Here is a 16,664-nt window from a genome sequence, read left to right on the forward strand (position 1 = left end):
ACCCCTACACGCAAACAGGCACACACTGCTCCAACAGGCATAGCTGGAGCTTGTGGGATTAAGAATGGAACACGATGACAGACAAAAACAATCTCAGCACGGCCCTGTTCTTCTGTCTTTTCAACTATGACAGCATGAAAAGGGTGCTTGGAGGCATACAATAGATACAGTGATGGAGCAGCTCCATGAGTGGACAAGATAAGTATGGTTGAATAGCTACACAGATCACTACATTGTTCTTTATGACGATGTCAGTGTTCAAATTATGTCCAGCAAAATGAAACATGACGTGATCTGTTAACACTGCATGTCATGGTAGGTTCCATTATCAAGCAGGGCATGTATTTTGTGTATACTGTAAAAAACACAAACGTGGATTCCATGAGTAGCTGAATTCTGTAGCTGATCTCAAAAAGATATTCAACAAAAAAGATAACAGCAATAGATCCTTGTATTTATCATGTGGCAGATAGACAGTTGCAATTTCAAAAACTCCACAGTGCCAGGTGTGCACCTAGACCAGAGGTGTCAAACATACGGCCCACAGGCCAAACCAGGCCCACAGATGGGTTTAATCCGCAAGATTTTATAAATATGCATTTTTCAATAAATTAACAGATGTTCTAATTACGACCACTGGGTGGTAGCAATAGTAATTGCAATTGTGTTAAGCAAGCAAACTGTTTATACCGGTAAAGTGCAGCCTGCCTTGTGTCTTACCCCCGTCATCTATTACAGCTTCCACGTTTAACATTATGTGCTTTGGCACCCTCATTACCCCAATACTATGTCTCTTGTCAAAAAAGAAAAAATGGACACAGAGTGTTCCAAGAAAAATGGTTTCTTCACGAAAGTGAATGGGAAAGTTGTATGTTTCGTCACCACTATGCGAGTCTTCATGCCGACAAATATGACAACTTTCACTGACAGCGAAGAATAGAGAAGGTGAATGAACTGTTGGCGGATCTGAAGAAACAGCAGCCTGTGTTTACTCACAACTGAGACATCCGAGTGTGAGTGCAAACTAGCAGGGATTACCTTGTGTGGTTGTGTGTGCGCGTTTCTGGCTCGATGAGTATATTTTCACCACGTTGTATTTTACATTTTAGAGTGCTTAGTGATGACGTGGAAGTTCCGAGTGAAAAAAATACAAAAGCACGTTTATTTTTAACACAGTCCGTCTTCGCTGTAAATGTCTGCATTAACAAAAAAAGAGTGTTATAAATATCTTCCACATGGTGTTGGAATTGCATGGGTGACTACAGCTTCCTTAATCACAAGTAGTGGCATTGCAGTTTGTTGAAGATTTAGTAGCGATGTGTGCAGGGGCTGACGACATGCCATTAGAAAATTGTTGAATTTAAATTTTATATCGTCATATTGTGATACATCCTAAAAATATTGTCATATATTCTAAGGTCCACATCACCTAACCATATTTCATATTATTTATTTGTTTTACTAAAATTGTGTTCTATCATGTACAGTATACCATGATTTTACCAATCCGGCCCACTTGGAAGTAGATTTTCCTCCATGCGGCCCCTGAAGTAAAATGAGTTTGACACCCCTGACCTAGACAATTTTCATAGGTGACAATCTGGCTCAAAAGAGAAAAAATGAAGCATTCCTATTCCACTTCACAATATGGTGAAACCTCGGTTAGCGTATGCCCGTTTGTGTATTTTTGTATACAATTTAGAGTGCATATTGAGGTGTTAGTAAACTGCGTGGGTCCAAACATATTTTATCACAAAACATCCATGTTGGCATGTTCTGACCTGGAAACCAGAAACAGAAGTCATACTCAGCTGAGTCGCCAGTCTATCAGCGGTTAACTCTGTAAACCTCTGGTAACACAGTTTCGCCAGTTTCACTGTTTCTGTGTTCCTTATTGATCACACCTTGCAATATAGCCCACAATGGTGCCCAAGAAAGTTGCAAGTGCCAGCACTTTGAGAAAAAAGGGGAGAAACATTGCTTAATTCAAGAAGTCAATAAGGGTAGTCAATCAAGGTAAAAATGACATTAAACGTTTGTTTCCCCCTTTCATTAATCATGCATATACATTTATGTGCAGGGCCGCACGGTGGTTAGTGTGTGTTGGCCACACAGTCAGAAAATCAGGAAGACCTGGGTCTGAATCTCCACTTGGGTATCTGTGTGTGTGAAGTTTGCATGTTCTCCCCGTGCATGCGTAGGTTTTCTTCGGGTACTCCCGGGTTTCCTCCCACATTCCAAAAACATGCTAGGTTAACTGGCGACTTTATATTATCCATAGGTATGAAAGTGAGTGTGAATGGTTGTTGTATATGTGCCCTGCGACTGACTGGCGACCATTCCAGGGTGGACCCTGCCTCTTGCCCAAAGTCGGCTGGGATAGGCTAACCTTCTGGAACGGATTAATGACGCTAACTGAGGTTCCACAGTAGACAGTAGACCACGACATTAAGAAAAACAATTGCATACATTAAATGTAAAAATGTTAACATACCTTTTCATTTTTCACCTTCTTCAAAGTCTTGCATTCAATAGTACCATTTTCAATCTCCTCTGGCTCAGTTTTTGTGGTTAATGCTGGTAATATTCCAACAGGCTCAAGAGCAATATTCACAATTTGATTGGCTTCTACTAAGTCTGTTGATTGGGTGCTCTCATAACTTGCATTACGACTGTTCCCCAGAGAAACTTGGACTTGGGACACAACCTCCTTCTCCATTGCAGCAAGGGCAACAACTGCCGCTCCATCCGTTTTGTCCTTTTTACTTTTGCCTGCTGCCCCTTCTTTATCTTTTTTTCCACTCAGAACACCTCTGGAGGCTTTTCCCCCTTTTTCAATGTTCTTCCCAGAGGTTGAATTGTTGCCTGCAACAGCTGTACCCACTGTTGTGCTAGTTGGCTCGCCTTGAGTCCGTCCTGTAATTTCCTTTTTGCCCCCATCTCCACTTGAAGCTTTGCTATTATTGTCTTTAGAGCTTTTACTGCGCTTGTATTTGGATTTGCTTTCTTTGCCTTGAGAGCCAGACACTGGACTAACAAACCTGATGTTGTCAGGCAACGCTGCCACTGCACTGGGTGGTGCCGCCATGCCGTCCTTGGTGCCAGACATCTCAAGTTTGTCCTTCTCTAAGTCAGCGTCAAGGTCAATAATCAGATTTCCAACACCAATATCCCACTCATCCCCGCTGTCGTAAGTGTCCACCGCATTAGAGTCCACACCTTTCCCGCCTGCAGTGCCACCACTTAGGGACATTTTAGTGGCAACAGCCCAGGATTGCCTCGGTGAGGTCCAACGCTATCTCGGACGGTTGGGACACAAGGGCAAGGGTTAAAGGATCTTCACGTTCTAAACGTTCCCGTTCCATTTGGCCACATATTGCTCTGAAAAGAAAAACACAATTCAATATAGTCAATTCTATATAATAATTCAAACATCAAATAACCTGTGAGTGATTGGTTACAGAAGTAAATGCTAACATTTGTATAATCCTGTAATTCCAAGATGATCACTGTGAAAATCCCCATGATGCGCCGCACTGATGTGATAACACAGTTCTAGAACACTTTCTTCATAACCACTTCACAGTTACCATGACAACTGTGGGAAATGTATCCTAAATCCTGCTTTGACAGCCAAGGTGGCCCCCTCTGCTCAAAGAGGTTGGCCACCGTTTGATAAAGCACTACTGATCATGCCAGTACTGAAACTCCCACATTCTTTATGCCGCCATACATTTTAAACACATAATTATACTGCATAACCAGATTATTTTAAGAATGATGAAAACAGCTTATGATGAAAAAGGCATAATTAAGGAATTAAACAACTTTGATACCAATAGCATTTAACACTACCGTGAGCTTTTCAAAGTTACAAAAATAGTTGATTGTCTATTGGGATTATTACAATTATGTCAATTGTTTCTGTTTTTTTCTGAATAATTCAAAGAATAATGAAGTGGCACTGATTCAAAATGAGATATACGGTGGAATGTCTCGCGTTCATGTTACCTTCAGGATTTCTACTGATCTATTTTTACTAATCAATATACACTTGGGTGAACTTTTTTTCCCACATCGTGCTTCCAAGGACAGCCAAGTGTATACTGCAGTGCTAACTAACTAACAGTGTGTTGGAATAATTGTACATAAAGTTATCCTATTTTTACTATATTCTTATGACCTATTTTTACTATATTCTTATGACCTATTTTTCTTATGACCTACAAACATTTCGTATCACTCACATAAAGTAAGATTAACTCTGTACATGTGTTTCATATCACTCACATAACAATGTAAGATTAATGCTGTGACGCCTGCACTTGTGGTGTACATCATGATTAAGGGAAAACAGAACATGACAGAACATTCCTTAGCAGATAGTTTTAACACCCTCAGGGGACATAGGCACGGGTCAGGAGTAGATATGACCTCAAAGGGTATGTGTGTGTGTGTGTGTCCGGAGAATCACATGCCAAGGATGAGATATCTACACATATGGATAACATGTTGTGCAAAGAAACTGGTTTTAACTAGAATGATTAAACCCCCCTTCCCTCAGCTATTTGATTGTACAGGGCCTTCCTTCAATAAAAAGGCAAGAGGGCAGGAACTGCTTCAGAGTGAGGTGGCGAATTGTTACTGAACGGTTCCTGATCACTCTCCTTGCAAGTAAAAAGAAACTCATCTCTCTGCGTCTTCCTTTGTACAGGCAGTGTTTTTCTACAAGTGTCGGGGTTTAAACCTGACACAGTGCTTTAAAGAACGCAGTGTTGAGTCTCGCACAGAAGCAAAGCGAGGTCCATCCAGTAGATTACTATTACCTGCTACAACTTGGCAGTTTTTGGAGCATGTTTTTGACAATTGAAGGTAAATTTAAAGCATTTATATTGACAGCTATAGATGATATAGTCATATGCATTAAAGTGTCACTTTATTTTAATATGCAAATTGGTGAGAAAGCAACTTTCAATTTTGCTTGCTATGTCACTCACTTTTGAAACACCTTCAGGAGACAAACCCAGAAGAACTGTCATCCCTGGCTACATCATGATTTCAACATCTCTTCCTCGCTCTTTCCTGGTGTTTCAAACATTAATTCATAAATGGTCGCAGATACGTGGTTGGCTATGGAGTATTATGTATGTGAAAAAATAAAAAGTCCAAGCACCAACATCCAGAAAAGCTTGGTTTATCCTGTTACTTTTTAAGTCTCCAGTTGGCAGTTAAACACTTTGTATGTTGTAAACTTCCTTCAATTCCACTCCGACTAATGTCACAGTTACATGGCTGGGCGACCAACATTTCTGCTATACAAATCAAATCAAACTTCAGATCAGGAAGAAAATAAGTGGGTGTGCACATCAGCCACAAACCAAAACTCATGCAATGGATTTAGTGCGGTTAGCTTGTTAAGCACCCATTACATGTCTGTGTTTTTCCGACACTGAAAAACCTCTGGAACTTACCCTACCTTTCACAGGGCTTCTAGCTTTGAGACAATCTTTAAATTAATTTAAATCCCTTCTCTTTGTATGTTTGTGTTAATCAATCTCCAATGTGTTGGATATATGTGCTATGTCATGTTGAAGTACTATTATCCATGGGGCAGTCTTGTCTGTTAATCATTGTTGGTGATCAAATTGTGGGTCATATTGTGTGTTTGGTCACCTGCCTTGCACAATACCCACTGTGCAGCTTGACACCAACTGAGGTTATTATTCTAGGGCTGTGAAAGGAGCGATCTAGTATAAGTCGTACTTGCACACACTCATGAGTGCACTCTGGTTACCATCTGGAGTCCTGATTGGTCACATTAAGTGATATAGAAAATAGCGACATGATAATTACAATGTTAAAAGGAATTGACGCCGCAATGTCAACAGATTTTGTGTGTGAATTCTGACATTCTAATAGTATTGTGTGTTTAATGGTGTGTATCATTCCATATCCATGTATTTTTTTCCATTGTATGTACATGCGTGAATACAGTGTGTATTTAAATTAGGGCTGTCAAAGTTAACCCATGAACGGGGGTTTCCCTTTAACGCAGATCATTTTTGTGACGGCCGATTAACTAGCGTTCCTCCTGTATGACCCAAACCGTAGTTGTAACTCTGTAGCCACAAACTGGAACAAATATTGAGCAGAATTGGAGAAAGAAAAGAGTATTTTGAGTGGTAAAGTTAGCTTCAAAGCCCTGGCAGATGGCTCTTGTAGCAAGACCAAGGTTATTTCTATTTACTGTCGCTGTGTTTGACTTATCACAGATTAAGATAAGCCTTTATTCGTCCCCCAGTGGGGACATGCAGTGCTACCTTGGTATAAGAGTGTCCCAACTAACCAGCGTTTTTGACATTTTTACATCTCTGGCATTTTTACATTTTCGCATTGAACTGCCAGCTAAAATTGGAGTTACAGCTGCTATTGACTGGCTGTTCGTCGATGACCATAGCTGAAGTCCAGTGTTGTGCTAGCATTAGTGATTTTGCATCAAACTAGCTAGGAGAATATTTTCAACATCTCAGTAAAACATACGTGCATTATAACAATGTGATTGATACTATTTATTATGTATTGTATAAAACTATGGCAAGAACAGCATCAAACGAAAAGCACTACATGAATACAGCCACCATCCCGCTTGGTGAACTTTGTTTTTCAGAGAGGCTGAGTACAACAATTATGCACATTAGTCATAAAATTGTACCTCTATGCATTCCAACATAGTATCAGCATATGGAAGCAAATATAAGGTGAAAGAAAAAGGGGGAAAATACATCCAAACATCCCTCTGAGTACGGTAGATGCTGCGTTCAATGACCGTCAAACAAAGTGAGATGAATTGCAACTTGCATTAAACATTCAAAAACGGTGGGGTTTCTGATTAATAGCTACAGTATTGCAATAAAATACCTGACCTGAACATGTATTACAATATTTTTGGGAAGTATCATGATATGAAGATATAAAACCATATGAAGTTTTAATTCAGCAGGAGTCTTGTATAAAAAGCTACGAAATACACTCAAATTGTAAAGCAAACATGTGGTAAACACAATGTGGTGAAAATATACTCATCGAGCCTGAGTCGTGCACGCACACACACAACTTCTTGGTGTACTACATCAAGCTAACCTCTGCTAGCTTCTATTCACGCTCTGGACGAGGAAATCCAGCCATCTTTCGCCTGCGTTTGTGACCTTTTCACCCTGTTTAGGTCATTGAGGTCCGCCGAGTAAATACTTTTTCGCACATGAACGTTCCTTCTCCCGATTATTATAATTTATACCCGTATAAGTCACTTTAGTATCATTGGAGGAATCTATACCGGTAGATAAAAAATATTGGCCAACCCTAATAAAGACAAATAGTAATACGAAAATATGCTTGCCGACTGTACTGTTTTAAACAATGGCCTATGGTAACGGAATTGATATCCCTTTTTCATTAAATTTGTTGTATTTGATGTTGTATTTGACCACAAAGATTTCCCCAACTTATTATTTCTATCTGTGATTAAACACAATTAATTCTGAGTTAACTATGGACAAAAATGTGATTAATCTATTCAAATATTTTAACAGACCTAATTAAAATACAATGTGTGTATTTACTGATGTTCTCTTCTATTCATCTGACACCATGACAGTAGTTTGTTTTCTGTGCAGTTGTCCTCCCTTTCTGCCCTTATGTGGTTAGCAAACATTTGGTTAGCATGTGGCTAGCAAACATTTCTGTACTCCATCCACTTTTACTGTTTGTCAGCACCAGGTATGAAAAGCCCACTCCAGTAGGCTTTGAGCGAAAGGTAGGATACACTGTGGACAACATTCTGTCATTATTAAGGATGTGGTAGTGTGCCATTACAATCCAAAATCAAAGTTTTGTACAATAAGGTAGGGTATAATGTGGAATGGTAACAAAAACATTTTGTTATCGTACAATAAATGTTGCCTCGGATTTACAATCTGAAATCAATGATGTGAAAAAAATCTTTACTTTACTGTATCCTCAGTTCAACCATCACCCCTAATTACTTGATGGGGGCAATGATGAGAGGACCGTGTCTTCCGTAATATCATATGATTTGTAGTACCACATAAAGTAGCTTGGTACATGAGTTTGATACTGGATTTGAAATCACACCCTCCAGAAAAGTAAGTGCTTCAGCACAATGTGCTAAGTCATAGGCTGTTCTGTAATTCTGTTACTAATTCCCATAATGCATTGTTGCACTGCTCTTTACAGCGTTGTTAATGTTATGTGTTTAGTGTTATATAATTAGCTTTTTCTCATTCCATGGAATATTGGTAAAAGACCTGTGTGTACTCACTTACTGTATTCATCTACGATTTAATGTTAATGTTATATTGTTTGTTCACCTGACACCATGACTATGCTCATGTCCATTCATTTTCAATGGGAACATTTTCACAGACTATTTTAAATTACAGAAATGCAGACTTGTCCTGAGTGAGCTGAACATTTTGATGTTGGGTTTGTTTGAACTGGTTAATAAATGGAGGAGCTAAGAAACGGAGTAGTTGGTGAACGAAAAATGAGGCGGAATAAAAGTAGTAGGAAGATTAGGAATAAATTGATGAAAATGACTACAACAATATACTGTATGCGTATGCTTCATGAAAGTAGTCGTTTTGCACTTTACTTCCACTAAGAACACTCATTAGCAGTTTGAGTGTAGACTGTTCGGGGAGCATTCATATGCTCTGGTCACGAGGAAAGTAAAAATTCCATCACTGTGCTTGCTTGTTTCTCACAGGTGGCTCTTCGGGGCAGGTTTTTCGGAGTGGAGAGATGCAGCTGTCACTGTTTGACTGCGAAAACAGCTGTGTGGTCTAATTTGTCCAACACCTTCACAAAAGAAAGACTGTAAACTCTACCGGCAGTTGACTTTCTGCACTGCCCTTGGCTGGAACTGCGATGCAAGCCCTTTTGGAAAAGTCCCTATTGAGGGATATGTCCCAGTGAAATTCACATTGAGCGAAGGGCATGCAGCTTGTGCATGCCCACCACAGCGCTTGGCCTTTTCCACAGATCCAGTTTCAGAGAGTTATCTATGACAAGGGCCACATAAGGGTGAAATCTGCTTTGAACATTTGCTCATCTTATAAGCCAAACAATCAATCCAAATAATGTGATAAGCACGTTTTAATAAGTGACTGAAGACATGTATTAAGTACTGAGTAAGTCAATAATTAAGGCTAAGGTTTCCTAAATCCTAATAGCGTGCAATTGTCTAAAGACTGCGATGCAGGTGAATGAACGATGAGGCTCTCCAACATAATCCGTGCAAAAGACACCATCTGCCATCGTTTAACTAGTGGGTAAAAGCGAGTTTCTCATTGTTTGCACACAGCAGTATGCCAGTCTAACCAAGATATTCAATTACTGAGAAACACAGAGAGAGATGATGAAAAACAAGAGAAATTGTCTCTAGACATTAGAAGGAGTGAACATTCTCCAAGCTCACCCCCTAAATGAGTTTCATTATACATACATGTCTTGACTGACAAGCCTCATTTTCCACCAAGCTGTGTGGTCGAGTGTAGCAGCAAGAGTACAAACAGATACCAATTTATACACACTACAACATAGCACTTCTGTATTGTAGTATTAGCGTAGGGCTAGGCACACTGCACCTGTTTGAGTGGAAAAGAGAACCACCATTTCGTTCAATAGGAATAAAATAGGTAAAGCAAAACATGATCACAGATTCATAGCAGCTTGTGTTGATGGTTCACAGATAATTTCATCATGAAGTGCGTGTTTTTCTCTTTGTTGTCGTCACTGGAATCATTGGGATGATGTCACATTATAAACCTAGTTGATGCAGCTATCCACTTTCAGCCACTGTTTACCCTTTCTCAACTTAGTAGAGTAACTCAAACAACTACTGTATTGCACCACTCAGAAATAAATATATTTAGTTCAGCTAGGTAGAACCACACCAACCCAGCTGCACATTCTCAAGCACCATTCATTATTCCATTAAAGCAGCTTCTCAAATAGTGGGGCTGGCCACCCTGGGGCATGCGGTGAACTGTCAGGTGGGGTATAAGAGACAGGGAGTACTTTCAATGTTGAATGAGATGACTCTTTATTGATTGATTACTTATACAGAAGTACAATCATCCGTCCATACATATACAACACACTATGGGTGGAACAGGACAGGATGATAGGGCAATGAAGGAGGGGGAGAAGGGGGAACGACAAGAGGAGAGGGGAGGGGAAAATGCAATTCCAAACTAAACTCCTAATGAAGGAGCACTGTTAAAAAAACATTGGCAAACATTTGCACAAGTAAACACGTTTTTTACACAACATGAACACATTCCCCCCGCCAGGTGCCCAACCATGGGAGCTTAGTTTGCAGGGTGTCAACATGTAACCAAGGCAACCAATCGTCCCTACAATGTAAACCCTTCGTTATTTATTATTTATTCTTCTATTTTCTATATTTTGTACTGTCATACTGTCTTGCACTGAAAATGGAGCTGCTGCAATTTCATTCTACTATATGTAAAATGACAATAAAGGGCATTCTGATTCTGATTAGGGTTAGCAAGGGTTAGGGTTAGGGTTAGGGTTTGTCCCTTGAGTATGCTTGTATATTGCACTCCATTTTGCTGCATTTTCCTGTTTGCAGTTTTTCAGTCCTGTTTTTCAAGTCCAGTCTGTACAGGACAGATAAAATATATATCATCATTTTTTCCAATAGTGTTTTAAATTGGGGGCCATGAAAACATGTACACTGCTCAAGGGAACACGTTCTGAATGAGATCTGAATGAATGAAATATTTTTCATGAAATACTTCTGTATTTCTGTTCTTTTCATAGTTGAATATGCTGACAACAAAATCACACAAAAATGATCAATGAAAATCAAATGCATCAACCCATGGAGCTCTGGATTTGGAGTTCTCAAAATGAAAGTGGAAAAACACACTACAGGCTGATCCAACTTTGATCCTTTAAACAAGTCAAAATGAGGCTCGTAGTGTGTGTGGCCTACACATGCCTGTATGACATATTATACAAATTTCCCCACTGAGGGACGAATAAAGGCATATCTTAATCTTAATCTTATGACCTCCCTACAAAGCCTAGGCATGCTCCTGATGAGGCGGCGGATGTTCTCCGGATGGATCTTCTCCCAGTAGTGGTGCAACCTGCCGTTGGTGGACAGAGCGAGACATGTTCCAGATGTGGTCTGGGGTAAGGTCTGGGGAATGAGCGGGCCAGTCCATAACATCAATGGACATGTTGCAGGAACTGCTGACACACTCCAGTCACATGAAGTCTAGTATTGTCTTGCATTAGGAGGAACCCAGGGCCAACCGCACCAGCATATGGTCTCACAAGGGGTGTGAGGATCTCATCTCAGTACCAAATGGCAGTCAGGCTACCTCTGGCGAGCCCATGGGGGGCTTTGCGTCCCTCCGTCAGGCTACCTCTGGCGAGCCCATGGGGGGCTTTGCGTCCCTCCAAAGAAACGCCCCCCTTACCGACCCACTGCCAAACCAAACCAGTCATGCTGGAGGATGTTGCAGGCAGCAGAACGTTCTCCACGGCATCTCTAAAGACTCTGTCACGTCTGTCACATGTGCTCAGTGTCAACCTGCTTGCATCTGTGAAGAGCATAGGGTGCCAGTGGCAAATTTGCCAATGTCGGTGTTCTCTGGCAAATGCCAAACGTCCTGCACAGTGTTGGGCTGCAAGTACAACCCCCACCTGTGGACGTTGGTCCCTCATACCACCCTAATGGAATCTGTTTCTGACTGTTTGAGCAGACACATGCACATTTGTGGCCTGCTGGACTCATTTTGCAGGGCTCCGGCAGCGCTCCTCCTGATCCTCCTTGCACAAAGGAGGTAGCGGTCCTGATGCTGGATTGTTGTCCTCCCATGGCCTCCTCCTCATCTCCTGATGCACTGGCTGTCTCCTGGCAGAGCCTCCATGCTCCATGCCACCAGGCACATTGTGTCATACAGGCATGTCATACAGGCACGTTGTGTCATACAGGCAGGTCATACAGGCACACGGAGGCCTCACACACTACTGAGCCTCATTTTGACTTGTTTAAGCAACAGAGTTGGATCCAACATCAAAATTGGATCAGCCTGTAGTATGTTTTTCCACTTTCATTTTAAGTAGAACTCCAAATCCAGACCTCTATGGGTTGATTTGATTTTCATTGATCATTTTTGTGTGAGTTTGTTGTCAGCAAATGAAAAGAACAAAGTATTTCAACATGTTCAACAACAACATATTCCCTTTATTTTTTGAGCAGTGTATATCCATTGCATGACATCAGAAAACAAAACTTTCACTGTGCCATGTACAATCCTTATGTGTTGATGGACAGACTGACAGATGAGGTTAGACAAGAATCTCCATGCACTATGATGTTTGCAGATTACATTGTGATTTGTAGTGAGAGTAAGAAAGTAAGAAAAAGGGTAAGAAAAAGGGTGGAGGAGATGCTAGAAGAGTGGAGGTTTGCCCTGGAAAGGAGCGGAATGAAGATTAGCCGGAGCAAGACGGAGTATACGTGTGTGAATGAGAGGGACCCAAGAGAAGAGATACAGAAGCTGGAGAATTTTAAGTACTTGGGGATGAGGTCTTGAGGAGAAGAAAGTTTGTGTGAGGAAGTATTTACTCGGCAGACCGTTCTCATACACCGCCTCCTACCGAGCTAAACTGGTTGAAATGGTGACAAACACCAGCAAAGGTTGGCAACACCTCGAAGAGTGAATGGAAGCTAGCAGGGTTAGCTTTGTTTAGCACACTAGTGTGGTTGCGTGCATGACTCGGGCTCGATGAGTATATCTTCATCGCTTTAATGTAAGGGATGCGGGGTGACAGCGTGGAGGAAGCACATCACCAACTCATTGTACACACATTTAACGCACACAGGACATATTACCAGCCTTCAAAATAAAAGTGCTGTTTACCGTCTAACTGTGTAAACAAGAGTGTCATAAAATATATCTTCCATATTGAATGGAATTGCATGGGTGACTACATGGATGAGTACTTCTGTACTCACAAGCACAGGCATTACAGTTTGTTGAAGATTTCATAGCAATGTGTGCAGAGGCTGAGAGAAGTTTGTTACAATTAAATATATGTGCTTTCAATTTGAGACAAGTGTATTTCATTATATGGTTTAAGGTTTGTGGCTTTTTATACAAGACTCAGCTGAGTTAAAACTTCATATCGTTTTATATCGTCATATTAGTGGGAATTATTCAAAACTTGATACCTTTTTAAACTTTTTGACAATATTCAATATTGATGCATGCATACAGATTTTTTTGTTTTTGCACAGCTTGGTTTTGTACCCAAAGCAAGTATTATTTAGTCCCCCCCCCCAAAAAAAAAACCTTATACCCAGCAACTTAAGTAAAAGCTGTGATTTTTTTGTTAATTAAATCATCTGTTTAATTGTTATATTGTTATAGTTTGTCCCACTTATGTGTTTTCCAAAACATTTGTAGTATTCAATACAAAATGTGAAATAATGATGGTGCATTCATTGCACCTGGGGAACAGCATATGGAGTGAAGTTGAATATTAATAAAACGGCGCTTGCATCGGATTTTACCGATACCCACAAATGCATCACGATGAATCTGTCAATGGATCACTCGTCAATTGCATCCATAACCAGTCAATGAGCTGATGCACTCGCATCGCGCGCATCGATGTATTGATTAATATCAATTATTTTACTCAACCTTAGTGTGTGCGTGTGCATGCATGCTCTGAGCGAGCGCACACACATAATAACACAACACGCATTTAACTTCAGTTGTCTGAATGAAAGTCCTCCAAACACCATGGGACTGAATTGCCAAGGTTGCCATTAAAGCGGTGTTGGTAACAGCTGTACATATTAGCCTCCAACTACATCAACAGCTCCCTAATTCCAACGGGAGGCACTTTTAAAGATGAAGCATTCAGCAGCATTCCTGCTTTTCACACCCACAAACTAAACGATATTTCCAAGCACGTATATTGCATCCACTTGGCGTTCATGTTTCCTATTTCAAAGCAGGTGGCAATATTTCAACTAAGTTTAACTGTTAGAGGATAATTCAAAGTTGAAAACGTACCCTTGTTGGGATTCACCACTCTTGCAGTGTGGGAGGGGCACTGCAACTGCATGTGTTGCAGGGTCCTCCGGCAACACAAAGACGCCCGGCAGATGCCTGTCTGTGAATCATGCGGCGGAAAAATACATTGGCGAACCCAATACCGATTCAAGTAAAGAATGCAAATGTTGGCCCGATATATATGTGTATCAATCGATCCTTACCCGATATATTTACGTTGAATATTGATATATGCTATAATGTATCTCCCAATATTTTTTTTTCACAAAATGAGTTTAGACAAAGTCAAAGTCTGAAGCTGTGTGAAGTTGTTCCATTAAAATGTTTCAGGAATTATAGAAAAATAGCCACTAAAATATAAGTCCTTTCTCTTTGTGAAATACATATACAAAAAGTAAAATACAATAATCAATCTTCTTTATAACAAGTCTTAGCTATGCTGAAATCCTCAGCTAATACCAAAAGCACAAAAAACATGTGAAATAAAGTGCCCTGTAAGAGGATGTCAAAACTACTTTACTTTGAACAGCATTATTTAAGAAAGCAGAACCTTGTTAGAGAGACAAAAAACTGAATAAAATACCATTACATTTGGAACAACAAAAAACTTATTTTGTTAATTTGAAAATGGCCGCCTCTTCATCAAAACTAAATAATTATAATATAATTGTATGCTGGCTAGTGTCTCTCAAAGTCTAGACACTCGTGAGAATAAGCAGTATGGAAAATTAATGAATGAACTTGACATGTATATTTGGCTTTGATTTTGTTTAAACTCACTTTGTGGAAAAAATATTGGATATTTACGTGCATCGATATTCAACCTAACTATGTCAGGATGTGACTTTTTGGTCCATATCGCCCAACCCTACCAAGAAACCCCCATACGGTCACTCAAGTTGAGTCAAGCTGGATATGCGCGCACACATACCAGTTTACAGTCAGCGACACAAGCACAATTCTGGGTTTCTGCTGCATGTAGTAGCAGGCACACACGAATAATGCAACTTTCACCTTTATTATTCTGATTACCGCTAAACTCAGTGGCATGATGCCTATATGTACAACAAAAGTTATACCTTGTAGCGGTTACTCGTGTAACACAACTAAGAAATAACTACAGTTAAACTATAGTTTTCTCCAAGTGTGTTTCTCCAAGTTAAACTACTATTTAACAATGAACTGCCAAATGTGCCTATTGTTGAAATCTTATTAACACTTTCACTGCCAGACATTTTCAAAGAGAGCGCCATACTGAGTTTTGGGGCATTTTTGCTGAACATTCAAAACCCACAGAAGAGTGAGATTTAGGACTACATAAACATTGAAACATTTCTTTCATCAGAAAAAAAAAAAGAGTGTCTGCGCTGTGCGCCTGTCAGCCAATCTACCATTACCCAGGCGCCCCGAATACACCAGGTCAGAGCTGGCGAGCTTTCTTCGCACCTTTGGTGGTGGTTTTGTCATGAAATTGTCACTGCGCCAAGCTGAAAATATGGACTCTCCCCTGGTGCGCCACCACGCTCATCTCGGTGCAGTACAGTCTACCAAACTGTCTGCGCACGGTGGTGCACTGGACCAAATTACCACTGCATGGGTTGCGCCATGCTCCGCCACCCTGCGCCCTTAAATTAATTCATGCATTTGTTGTGAAAACAAGCCTAATATGTATACATACAGAAGATGGTCTGGATGGCCATGACAGAGCCCAGTGCTTTCCCCAAAATGATACAATGTTAGACCTGTTGTAGCACAGGACATCCTTAAGGGGTTCTATGAGATGATAGTCTGGCAACTGTTGAGACCATTTGAGTGCAGTGACCTAAGTGTCACATTCAAGAAGACTGACTGAGATGAGAAGAGCTGTGTGTAATGGCCCATTATCCTGCTGACAGTATCTATTAGAAGACAGGTTCACTTTGGTCATGAAGGACACTTTCATCAACCATACTAACGATAGTGGCAATTGCACAATTTGAGCCAGGGTTCATGGTGGCTTCAGCTGCTGTTGTGGTTAAAAATATAAATTATACACACTGTACATTCTTTTGACAAGTGGTTATATGAATTTTGTTACTCGCGTGTCAGGTTGATTAGTATGGCTCAGACCGCAACCATCGACAAGTTATTTTGGCCTAGAAATATTTTAAACTCCAGTGTATAATCCAAATATGAGCTGCATCAGTCGCACATGTCCAAATCATAAAATGACACACAAGTCCAAGAAGACCAGGCAGTGGATAAACGATTCGATGTGCAACTACAACGATAATAACATCCAATTTTATGTAAAAGGATATCAATTTCGGAACTTTGGGCCATGATTTTAAAAATTACAGTCAGCCAGCATATTTTTGTTTTACTATTTTTCTTTATAATTAGCATATTAGCTCTTAAAGTCACCCACAAACCTTCAGCAAATACAAAATGTGAACAAGTGACACCTCTCACACTGACACAAACATTCATGCATTCATTCACTCATTCATTCATTCATTTTCGCTTATCCTCACAAAG

At 40.3% G+C, this 16,664-nt stretch overlaps 1 protein-coding gene across 3 annotated transcripts in view; it reads right to left on the minus strand.

Annotated features, from left to right (window-relative positions):
• Positions 1–16,664, minus strand: part of LOC131131939 (zinc finger protein 609-like) — a 110,220-nt gene that overhangs the window by 81,597 nt on the left and 11,959 nt on the right. For 2 of the 3 annotated variants that reach the window (XM_058077025.1, XM_058077017.1), the window contains exon 2: positions 2,495–3,381. The exons of the other annotated variant lie outside the window; for it this stretch is intronic. In XM_058077025.1, coding sequence (XP_057933008.1) covers positions 2,495–3,253 — 759 coding nt within the window. In that variant the 5' untranslated portion in view covers positions 3,254–3,381. The remainder of the gene's footprint in view (positions 1–2,494; positions 3,382–16,664) is intronic. 3 annotated transcript variants of the gene reach the window in all.

The sequence above is a fragment of the Doryrhamphus excisus genome, chromosome 1 (genome assembly GCF_030265055.1).
Source record: "Doryrhamphus excisus isolate RoL2022-K1 chromosome 1, RoL_Dexc_1.0, whole genome shotgun sequence".
NCBI classification, from domain to species: Eukaryota; Metazoa; Chordata; class Actinopteri; order Syngnathiformes; family Syngnathidae; genus Doryrhamphus; species Doryrhamphus excisus.